The following is a 12,512-nucleotide window of genomic DNA, read 5'->3' on the forward strand; positions in this document are numbered from 1 at the left end:
GATTCCAAAAGAACAAAAGAAGAAACAAAACAAAACCAAACCCAGTAAGCCTGGTCCTGTTTCCCCCAGAACTGCAGGTGTTGTTTCGAAGCACTGGATTTTCGGAACACTTTGTGCCCGCGGAGTGCTCTCTGTGCTAGTGTTCTGCAGGAGAGGCCCTGTGCGCTGGCCCCGAGTCACCCCTGCCCAAGTAAACACGTGGCTGCCAGGCACAGGGGGGGGCAGGGTTTGGTGTAAGTGGCCCGTTCTCCATTATGGGCCACCGGGCTGCTCTCTGAAGTCCTGCGGTGTTGTCGTTGGGGGGGGAAACGGCACCGCCAGTCTCTCGTCCCAGACGGGGCGATCTCCCACCCCTTGCTGTTGAGGGCAGGGAGCTGGGATTCAAGACTCAAGTCTTCAAGGACCTGACACCACACTGCCCCGCCCCCCATCCTCCAGAGTAGAGCCTCTCCACGCTGTGTCTGATGTCCTTCGTCGCAGAAAAGCAGTCCCACTGCCTGCGCAGTGCACAGGATCTGTGGTGTAGCACCTCCAAAGGCAGCAATAAAGCTCTATGCCCTCTGGGTGCACCTCTGTCCCCCGCCAATGGAAAGCCTTTCGCTGGCACCTGTAGGGTCTCTGGTCCTTGGGGAGGCAATACACCGACTTCCGGAAGTACTTTGGGAAGGGGAACTTTCTCTCCCGGCGCGCGCGCCCTGGGGATCCCTGCACCGTGGCTGTGCGCTCCGGCGCCGGCTCCCTCCTCCCCAGACGCCCGTGCGAGTCAGAGCTCGACTCTGGAGAGAGTCACAGGCTTCCAGAGTCCTTTCTCACGCTGAAACCTTCCCTCCTTTATACTTTGTTACTGTGTTCCAGTGTTCTGACCAGTATCCTCACAGCAGTCTTTTACAAACCTAAATTTATATTTTATCATTCTCTCTCTAGATAAAATTCTTTAATGACTTTACATTGTACTTTTTTTTTTAATTTTTTTTTTGAACGTTAATTTATTTTTGAGACAGAGAGAGACAGAGCATGAACAGGGGATGGGCAGAGAGAGAGGGAGACACAGAATCTGAAACAGGCTCCAGGCTCTGAGCTGTCAGCCCAGAGCCCGACGCGGGGTTCGAACTCACGGACCATGAGATCATGACCTGAGCCGAAGTCGGACGCTTAACCGACTGAGCCACCCAGACGCCCCTACATTGTACTTCTAATAAAATCCACAATGTTTGGGGCCGTTGGGTGTCCAACTTCAGCTCAGGTCGTGATCTCGAATTTCATGAGTTCGATCCCCCCGTGGGGCTCTGTGCTGACGGCTCAGAGCCTGGAGCTGCTTCAGATTCTGTGTCTGCCTCTCTCTCTGCCCCTCCCCGGCTCGTGCTCTTTTTCTCTCTCTCAAAAAAAAAATAAAAAATAAAAAATAAAAAAATAAAACGACATTTTATTAGACAAGCACTGTTGAAGACAAGCTAATATGTAAACTCTGCGTATACCTAATTTTAATCCTTAACACTTGGTATGTTGAGTCCACATTTATATTCTGTTTTCTCCGTAATCCTTTGTTTTACATAGCCTGTCAGGTTTCTTTCTGTGCTACAGTTTTTACCTTCCGTACCCCTTTGTCGTCTAGCCCTAAAGGAAAACTTTGAAAACAAATCTTTTACCTTATCCCTTTTTACTGTATCACGGATTAAGTGTTTCCCCAGTTGAAGCCTTTCTGTAAACTAAGAAGTGTCAGACTTTGTTAGAAATATTATGTCTCTAACTTCATACTTCATGTTTGCTCATTTAAAACCATCTCTTAGGAGAAAATGGGGACCAAGTTCATATGAATTACTAGATTTTATCAGTAAATTTGGAAGTACGACTAAAAGAATCACAGTGAACAGTTTTTGTCTGATTATCAATTGCTGTAGTATTAATTGCATAATAATTTTATAGATTATGAAATTACATCAGGAATAGGTAAGAGCAAACAATTTCAATATCCACATTGGTTGTAAAATGCCTTCTCATTCCAGAAACATTAAAGTGTCATTTGAAATTGTGTAAATGTACATTTAAAGCAATGAGTTGCTTTGGTCACTAAAATAGTGTGGGAGTATTTGCTAAGATGGCAGCCTTTTTCCTGTGGTTTAACATATTTGTAACTCCTTTGGTGGGATTAATTACCTACTTCATGGACAAAGTTTTTTGATGTACAAGATTATTAGGTTGAAGACAGACAAAATTCACTTCTGTATCAGAAGTTACAGTGCTTACTAACTTGTGTTTGTGCTTTTTCTCTTTGCCTTTCCTCTTCTCTTCTCTCGGGTGCTTTGTCAGCAGCCCTTCAGGGGTTAGCTAATTTCGAGGGAAATGAGTATGAATTATGAATACGTGGATGTACCGTGAACATTTCAGCTCGCCTTTAGTTTTGTGTTATTTACGCATTAGCTAACAAAATGAACCAAAACCTGTTTTAAAAATTTAAGGTCTTTTCAACGTACGTGATCTTCACGTATGGGTTTCTTTTTTCTTTCTCTTTTTTTTCTTTTTTTTATCTCTGTGTCATGTACATTACAGTTGTAGGACTAGCAGAACTGAAATGTGAAACTGAGTTGAGAGGCATATTGATGTTTATACTGAGAACATTCCCACTTCCTGGTAGAAGCAGGTTATCCTGAATTTATCACATAGGATTATCATAGTCGTTCAGCCATGTTGGTGTCAGTATCTGGCACTTTGCCCTCTTACTTGCTTCCAGTTGGTAGATAAAAAGGGTGGAGGGTTACCCAGAAATATCTCCTAATTATTGTTAGGTTTAAGGAAGATACGTAGCCTTTCTGATGTCAGCGAATTGTGGCATTTGATATATTCATGATTATGTGTTATTTTGGGGAAAAAGTTTAATACTTCATTTAATTTTCAAGTCTTGCCACTGAATCTACCCGAGAAGATTCTTCAAGCCTAGTCGCCGAACTTCAAGAAAAGCTTCAGGAAGAAAAAGCAAAGTTTCTAGAACAACTTGAAGAGCAAGAGAAAAGAAAGAATGAAGAAATGCAGAACGTTCGAACATCTCTGATTGCTGAACAACAGGTATGTTCCCCAACCCTCATTACATTTACTTCAGGTCTAAAGAAGCTAAATATAAATTACCGAATATAATTTTTTTGTGCAGCTGAGGGTGCCTCATATCTGAGATGTGATTTTTCCAGCTTTGACCTTGATAATATTTATTAAATATCCTCATGATAAAAGCATTTTCAATTCTGATTACTTTTAAGTGCTTATACGACTTCATATATAATGATTGAATTTTCCCCCTGAGCTCTAAAATTTTATTATTCTAAATTACATGCTAATCGGTACAGACTTCTTACACTTCCCTCATTCTTATCCACATGACAGGCCGGTGGTAGATAACGGCGGGCTGTTGAACTTTGACGATTCACTTGTTAGTATTGATGACTACTGAGAGTGTAAAGCTCGTGAAGGACACAGAGACCAGACCGCTAAGAAGTAGGGGGCCTGGTGAAGGAGCTTGTACTTCACCGCAGGCCTGGATGACGACGAGCAATTGGAGAGGAAATCAAGGGACCAGAGTTTGATTTGTACTTAATAGGGATCGCCCACTGGGGCAGGGAGAAAGAGGGGAGAACTGCCAGACACGGCCACAGTGGGGGGGGGGGGGGCAGTGGGCATCTGCAGTGACAGCTCGGGCCGGTGAGAAGAGTGACCTGGTTTTCTTACCCCGAGGGATGCGTTTCTGAAACGGTGACACATGGTATATAGTTGGTACCCACATTCGTTCGATATATGTGGGTCTTTTCCCTTTTCTGAGATGGTATGATTACCTTCATGTCTTTTTAGAATTCAAGAAAGTCCAGTAGTTCAGAACCTGTAGTCACTTTCCATTTTAAGTTTTAAGGCCTGGGGAAAGAAAGGAGAGAGCCTGAAAAGAAGGAAGGAGAGTAACTAGAAAAAGAAAGAGTGCGGCGCAGCCAATGAAATTTTAAGTGTTCGCGAAGTAGTGACCAGTTTTAAGTAAGAATTACCAAGGAAGAGATCATTAATGATGTCTCTGTTTTTAAAAATCTGAGGTTGTACATTCCCTTGTATGATTCATTCGACATGAACTCTCACTCTCTTGCTATCTTTCTCTGTGTGCTCCTTTATGAGCAACACATAATTTTAGATTGCCCGAATTAGGTAGGGAATGAATTAACTGACAGAAATGTGTGTGCTATTATAAATATTTGTTGATTCTTTTTACATAAATAATACATAGAGAGATGGCTTAACAAAAGACATCATAAGTGTCCCTTTTGAGGCATCTTCATGTATGCTTTCTGGCTTAACTCAGTGTTTAATGAATTCACTAATTTTGATCTAAAAATGCCATATCCTTACACTGTCTCCCAGTTTTTAGCGTTATTGGCAGTATGCATTAATTGAAGGATCCTGACTCTTAATTTTGGAATGCTGGGCAGATGGGAAGAAGCCTTTGCTGTCCATCAATGGCTCTTAAGTTTGTAATGTTTATTTATTTTTGAGAGACCGAGAGAGACCGAGTGTGAGTGGGGGAGGCAGAGAGAGAGAGGAAGACACAGAATCTGAAGCAGGCTCCAGGCTCCGAGCTGTCAGCACAGAGCCCGATGCGGGGCTCGAACTCCCAAGCCGTGAGATCATGACCTGAGCCGAAGTCAGACGCTCAACCGACTGAGCCACCAGGGCGCCCCTGTGGCTCTTAAGTTTAAAGAAGATCTTAATGGAGATTTTGCAAATGAAATTGTCGACCATTTGGTCATCTTTATAAAAGAAACTACAGTGAGAATTGCCACAGGGACTTTCGCGATCTGTGCAGGCACTTCAGTACATGGGCTTCATAGTAGGAAGGGGTTTTGGTTTTTTTCTAATTGTTTTTTTTTGAAAGAGAGCAGGTGTGTGTGCCTGGGAGAGGGGCAAAGGGAGAAAGAGTCTTAAGCAGGCTTCTTGCCCATCTTGGAGCCTGATGCGGGGCTCGATCTCATGACTGTGAGATCATGACCTGCGCTGAAATCAAGAGTCAGACACTTAACCGACTGAATCACTCAGGCACCCTGGAAAGTTTTTATAAAAGTCGAGGAAGAACAAGTCTAGTTATTATAAGCCAGATGTCCAGATAAAGAGATGGGATGATGTCATCTCTGTGAAACATTACTGTGGTAGTCAAGATTTAGCTAAAAACAAAAGGAAGATTCCAGAAGCAGGAAGATTATTAAAGAAGAAAAAGGGAGTGTATAACAACACTCGTTTTCTTTCTTTCCCCCCAAATTTAAAATCATCTCTTCATGCTAAATTTCCTCTGACGATAAATAGGTAGACAGTCTGTAATGAGAAAATAGAATTCATTTTAAAGGTATTAAGTTGGAACGTATCTTAATGTGGAACCAGGACAGTGCAGTGACACTGTATTTACGACAGTATAGCATTCTTATTTAAAAATAAACATCATTTGTGGGGCGCCTGGGTGGCTCAGTTCGGTTAAGCGTCTGATTCTTGGTTTCGGCTCAGGTCACGATCTCACGGATTTGTGGTTCGAGCCCCACATCAGGCTCTGCACTGTCAGTGCAGAGCCCGCTTGGGATTCTCTGTCTCCGTCCCTTTCTGCCCCTCAAACAAACAAACCAGACATACATCATTTGTGAGCTGCCCTATAGCTTCTCCACATACAGATGCACCACGCAAAAATATTGGCTAGTTTATTCAGCCCTGGCTGCTGTGTACGTGCAGATAATTTAAACAGTTGTCATTCTCTTGTTCCAGACCAACTTTAACACTGTTTTAACAAGAGAGAAAATGAGAAAAGAAAACATAATCAACGATCTTAATGATAAGCTGAAAAGTACAATGCAACAGCAAGAGCGAGATAAAGGTAAGTGACGTTTTGTCATGTATTTTCAACACCTTTTAAGATTAAAACAGTCACATGAAATGTTTATAATGTGTGATTTCACCTTGGGGGGGGCCTCCAGATCTGATAGAGTCGCTGTCTGAAGATCGAGCTCGATTGCTTGAGGAAAAGAAAAAACTGGAGGAAGAAGTCAGCAAGCTGCGCGGCGGCAGTTTTGTTCCCTCGCCGTACGTAGCCGCGGCCCCGGAACTTTACGGAGCATGCGCACCGGAACTCCCAGGCGAGCCAGAGAGGTCAGGCCCGGAAACGCAAGACGAAGGCAAAGCCGACTCGGCGATGGAGACCAGCACGATGTCTGTACAGTAAGTCCGTCCGGCTTCAGCTGCCCCAAGTAGGACAGGCTCTCCAAGCACCGGTGCATTTCCGTGAGCCAAGCGCCGAGGACAGGAAATACGTGTGGCGCTGCTGTGCCTGAAAGTTGTGCCTTTTAGATCTTTGAGCCGCAAATCCGAGCAATACTTTAGTGTCGCTGACTGTGTGTGTATGTGAGTCGCTTTGACCTCTTTTCATAGTTTACGTGTGCCCCAGACTTGTCGTGGGCTGCCCGCTGAAGGCTCCCTGCAGGAGTATGAAGCAGTTCTTGTTTGCAGGAAGTGTTTATTTTTTTAAAAAAATTTTTTTTTCAACGTTTATTTATTTTTGGGACAGAGAGAGACAGAGCATGAACGGGGGAGGGGCAGAGAGAGAGGGAGACACAGAATCAGAAACAGGCTCCAGGCTCTGAGCCATCAGCCCAGAGCCCGACGCGGGGCTCGAACTCACGGACCGTGAGATCGTGACCTGGCTGAAGTCGGACGCCCAACCGACTGCGCCACCCAGGCACCCCTGCAGGAAGTGTTTAAACTCTGAGGTCCACTACCTAGGAGGAAGGGGCGTTACCATAGTAACGGATGTATTGATTTTGGTGAGTGTGTGTTGGGCTGGGGAAGGCAGAGGAGGCCCTAAAGGGACTATCGTAATTAGAAGGCGTAAGCGACAGAAGGAAGTCCAGACATGGGAACAGTTAACCGGCCGATCGCAGCAAAACCTCTCAAGAAAAAAAAGTATCCAACTGAATTCTACATATGAAAAGCACCTGAAGAAAAATAGTAAGGGGAAAAGTGTGTAAATCATTCAAAGCAAAGGGGTTTTATAAGTTACAGAAGAAGTTTCAGATTTAGAGAGGGCGCGGTTTTACCTTAAGCAGTTGGTTGGTAATTGTAGTTGCTTAAAAATGTAACTTTGATCAATTGTGTATGAGTAGAAGGTGGATTAAATCTAGAACGAGAATTTGTAGAGCCACAGTTATGGGAGGCCTTTTTCCTCTCGTGACACAATGAAGTAAAAATAATAAATAAATAAATAAATAAATAAATAAATAAAGCAATAGAGAAACCGTTAAGGAAATTCACTACATACCAGATCACAAAACAAGTCTCAGAGTTCTAAATACTGAAGTAATTCCTGCCACTAAGCATAAGCAGTTGAAAATTAGTAACGAAAGTAGTTTATCCATTTGCTAATTTGAATACCTATATATACAACATAGGTATTGATAAGAAAATGGAAATTGAGTTATTTAAGTCTAAACAAAAGTATCAAAAATGAGAGCTATAATCAGGGTGGTAACACTGGGACAATTATGTAATCTCAAGTACATGTATGAGAAAATGAAATTAATAAAAGTATGTAAACTGTGATAAATAAAATATCAAGTAAAAAGGTACAAATATGTGGAATGAATAGAACCATAACCACACGTATGGATTTAAAAATTACAGAGAATAGGATACAGGTGTAAAAAAATCCCAAGGACAGTTTTAACATTTCAGATGGAATGGAGTCAAAGATGATCATCATGACTCATTGGAGTATTTCAGGAATGCGATAAGTAAATTAAACATCAGGGTGCCTGGGGGGCTCAGTCAGGTAAGCATCTTCTGACTCTTGGTTTCAGCTCAGGTCATGATATCACGGTTTGTGAGTTTGATTGAGCCCCATATTGGGCTCTGCACTGACAGTGTGGCACCTGCTTGGGATTCATTCATTCATATTCATATTCATATTCATTCTCTCTCTCTCTCTCTCTCTCCCCCCCCCACTCACATGCACATGTGCATGCACTCTCTCAAAAATAAAAGTTTTTAAACTATTAAAAAAAAAAAAAAAAGAAAACCCACGAGAAGATCATATTCAGTGGTGAAACACTGAATGCTTTCCCCTAAAAAATCAAGAGCAAGAAGATGGTCCACTTTGGCTACTTGTATTCAGCATTGCACCTGAGGTTCTATAAAGGGCACTTAGGCAAGAAAAAGAAATTAAAGGCATCCAGATTAGAAAGGAAGAAATAAAACTCTCTCTATTTGTATATATAATATGATCTTGTATATTGACAGTCCCCAGAATTTCACTACAAATTTAAATACTTAAGAATCAATTTAACAGAAGTTGTTCAAGACATGTACACTGAAGGTTACAAAATATTATTGAATGAACTTGAAGACCTAAAAAGACATCCCATGTTCATTGATTGGAAGACTTAATCTTGGGATGCCTGGCTGGCTCACTCAGTAGAGCATGCAACTCTCGATCTTGGGGTTGTGAGTTCAAGCCCCACGTTGAATGTAGAGATTACTTAAAAACAAAATCTTAAAAAAAAAAAAAAAGACTTAATTTTGTTGAGGTAGCAATACTCTGTGATCTGCAGATTCAACACAGTTGTTGTTGAAATACACCTTTTTTGCAGAAGTGGACAGTGGGTCCTGAATTCATATGGAAATGCAACGAACTCAAAATAACCAAAACAGTCTTCAAAAAAAAATGAAGTTGGAAACACACATGTCCTTATTTCAGAAATTAATACAAAGCTACAGTAATAAGGATGATGGTAGCTGATATATTTGTGTGTAGTTATATGTATGTAGACATATATATAAACCATTGAAATAGAGTCTGGAAATAAGCCCTTATGTTTATAGTCTGTTGAACCTGAATCCTTGTATTATGGTGCCAGGACAATTCAATGGATAAATGGTAGCTTTTTCAATAAATGGTGCTAGGACAGGACAGGTGAATATCCACAAACAAAGAATGAAATTGGATCTCCTATTTACAAGACAGGGGAATCACAGAGTTACATGTAAAAGCTAAAATGAAATTAAATCTTCATGACCTTGTCTTAGGCATAGCCTCTTCCTACAAGAATTAACATTAGGGGTGCCTTGGTGGCTTAGTTGGTTAAGTGTCCCAACTCTTGGTTTGGGCTCTGGTAGTAATCCCAGTGTCATGGGATCGAACCCCATGTGGGGCTCCATGCTGAGGATGGAGCCTGCTTAAGAATTCTACACCCTCTTTCTTGCTCTCCCTCTACCCCTGCCCCCCAGCTCATGTGTGCTCTCTCTGTCTCAAATAAAAAAATTTAGACAAAAAAAAGAATGAACATTTAGAAGACACAATCCCTGCTTTAGTCAGTTGCTTAAAATGTAAATGGGGAATTACACAGAATAATTTAGAAGTCTACATTACTGCTAACACCAGACATAAAGAATTGTAAGAAACTACTATGTACAATCATTTACAACAAATTGGGCAATCTAGAAGACATGGATACACTCCTAGAAACATACAACCGTCCAAGACTGAGTCATGAAGAAATAGAAAATCTTAACAGGCCAGTTAAGTAAGGAGATTGAATCTGTAAGCAAAAACCTCCCAGCAAAGAAAAGTCTGGGACCAGATGGCTTCACTGGTGAATTCTTTCAAACATTTTTTTTAAAGAAGAACTAATACCAACCTTCCTGAAACTCTTCTAAAACATAGAAGAGGAAAGAGCTGTACGGAACTCAATATATGAAGCCAGCATTACCCTGTTACCTGCATGACAGGGGAGCTACAAGAAAAATACAGGGCAGTATCCATAATGAACATAGATGCAAAAATGCTCAGCAATATATTAATAAACCAAGTTCAGCAATGTACGAAAGGGAATGTACACCAGGATCAAGTGGGATTTATTCCAGGGATACAAGCGTGGTTCAACCTCAGCAAACTGGTGTGATCTACCCCATCAACAAAACAAAGAATGGCCATCGTTTAATCATTTCAGTAGATGAGGAAAAAGCACTTGACAGAATTTTCAACATCAATCCTTTCATGATAAAAACTCTTCACAAAGTGGGTGTAGAGTGAATGTACCCCAACATAATAAAGGCTGTATATGCGAAACACACAGTTAACATCATACTCAACAGCAGAAAGCTGAAAGTTTCTCTGTAAGATCTGGACAAAGCAAAGATACCTACTCTCGCCACTGCTTTTCACCATAGTGTGCTGGAAGTCCTAGCCAGAGCAATTAGGCAAGAAAAGGAAATAAAAAATACCCAAACAGGTAAGGAAGAAGTGAAATTATCTCTTTGTAGATGACATGATAATATGTAGAAACCCCTAAAAGACTACCAGAAACTGTTAGAACTAATCATAAGTTCAGGAAAGTTGCAGGACATGAGATCAGTAATGTTTTTATATGCTAACAATGAACTAACAAGGAGATTTGAGAAACTGTCCCATTTACAATTGCATCAAAAAGAGTAAAATACTTAGTAATAAATTTAACCAAGGAGGTGAAAGATTTGTACACTGAAAACTACAAGATGTTGGTGAAAGAAATTGAAGAAGACACAAATAAGTGGACAGAGATTTTGTGTTCATGGATTGGAAGAATTAAAATTATGAAAATGTCTTTACTAACCAAAGCAATCTGAAGATTCTTTGCAATCCCTATCTCAAAACTCCAGTAACACTTCTCGCAGAAATGGAAAGGAGCAATCCCAAAATTCATACGGAACTACAGAACGCCCTGAATAACCAAAGCAATCTTGAGCAAGAGGAACAAAGCTAGAGGTTTCACACTTTCTGACTTTCTGACAGGTTTCACACTGCGTTACAGTGCTGTAGTAATCAAACAGGTGGCATAAGTAGATACAAAGCTGAATGGAATAGAATAGAGATGCCAGAAACAAATTCCTGCATATTAGGCAACTAAAATTTGACAAGGGAGTTTAGGAATGCCCAGTAGGAAAGGACAGTGTCTTCAATAAATGGTGCTGGGAAAACTGGACAGCCACATGCAAAAGAATGAAACCGGATCCCTATGTTAACACCATACACAAAAATCACCTCAAAATGGATTAAAGACTTAAATATAAGACCCAAAACTGTAAAACTCAGAGAAGAAAGTATAGGAGAGAAGCTCCTTGACATTGGCTTGGCAGTGGTGTGGGGGGTTTTCACTGGAAGCAAAGACAGCAAAAATAAACAAGTAGGACTACATCAAACTAAAAAGGTTCCGTACATCAACAAAATCAAAAGACAACTTCTGGAGTGGAAGACAATATTTGCAAATTATGTATCTAATACGTTGTTAATGCCTGAAATATATAAAGAACCCACACAACAGCAAAGAAACAACCCCAGTTAAAAAGTGGGCAAAAAATAGACCTTTTTCCAAAGAGGACGTGCGGATGACCTACATGAAAAGGTACTCAGTGTCACCAATCATAAGGGAAATAGAAATCAAAGCCACAAGATATCAGTCTCCTCGTATCTCTTAGGATGTCTGTTATTAAAGAGGCAGTGGGTAACAAGTGCTGGTGAGAATGTGGAGAAAAGAGAACTCTCATGAACTGTTCATGGGAATGTAAACTGGTACAGCCAGTATAGAAAACAATATGGTGGGTCCTTGAGGAATTAAAAGTAGAGCGGGCATATGATCCAGCTGTCTCTCAGCTCGGGGCACATCTGTGCAAAAGAAATGAAGCCATTATCTCAAAAGAGATCTCTGTCCTCCCACGTTCACTGCAGCAGTATTCACAGTAGCCAATACATGGGAACATCCTAAGTATCCCTTGATGGATGAATGGATTAAGAAAATGGTGAACAAAAATATTTCACGAATTATTCTTCAGCCATGAGAAAGAAGGAGGTTCTGCCCTTTGCGGTAGCGTGGATGAACCTGGAGGCCAACATGCCAAATGAAATAAGGCAGCCAGAGAGAGACAAATAACGCATAGTATCCCTTATATGTAGAATCTTTAAATAAAAAGTCAAATTCATAGAGTAGAAAAGTGGTTGCCAGGAGCTGGGGCTGGGAAAGGCAAGGTTGGATAAAGGTTGCAATCTTTCAGTTACAAGTTATAAGATGAACAAGACCTAGGGATGTAACATGGTGACGGTAAATGATAACACTGTGTTGTATAGTTGAAATTTGATAAGAGAGTAGAATTTCAGCATTCTCCCTGCCTTGCCAAAAAGGTAAGTGATGGAGGTGTTAGTTGACTCATCACAATGTGTATGTATATCACATCATCATATTTTACACTTTGAATGTCTCATAATTTATTTCCCAATTGTGCCTCCATAAAGAATTGTAATAAAAATACAACGTTCAAGCCTATACCCTATTAGACATTTTTTTCTTTTCTAACTTTTGAGTGTTTTAGTGCGATGGGCAGATTTACACATGGCAGAGAGACGAGCACATTTCTAGCCACTTAGTAGTACCGCTGAAATCTTTATTGAGATCTGGTTTATTTTTTTGTGGAATAAAACTTTTAAGTTC

The 12,512-nt window shown here is 40.9% G+C and overlaps 1 protein-coding gene across 2 annotated transcripts in view; it reads left to right on the plus strand.

Moving 5' to 3' along the window:
- Positions 1-12,512, plus strand: part of RB1CC1 (RB1 inducible coiled-coil 1) — a 93,276-nt gene that overhangs the window by 69,601 nt on the left and 11,163 nt on the right. For both annotated transcript variants that reach the window (XM_045455331.1, XM_045455333.1), the window contains exons 16-18: positions 2,895-3,060; positions 5,770-5,878; positions 5,979-6,219. In XM_045455331.1, the coding sequence (XP_045311287.1) occupies positions 2,895-3,060; positions 5,770-5,878; positions 5,979-6,219 (516 nt within the window). The remainder of the gene's footprint in view (positions 1-2,894; positions 3,061-5,769; positions 5,879-5,978; positions 6,220-12,512) is intronic.

The sequence above is a fragment of the Leopardus geoffroyi genome, chromosome C3 (genome assembly GCF_018350155.1).
Source record: "Leopardus geoffroyi isolate Oge1 chromosome C3, O.geoffroyi_Oge1_pat1.0, whole genome shotgun sequence".
Classification (NCBI taxonomy): domain Eukaryota; kingdom Metazoa; phylum Chordata; class Mammalia; order Carnivora; family Felidae; genus Leopardus; species Leopardus geoffroyi.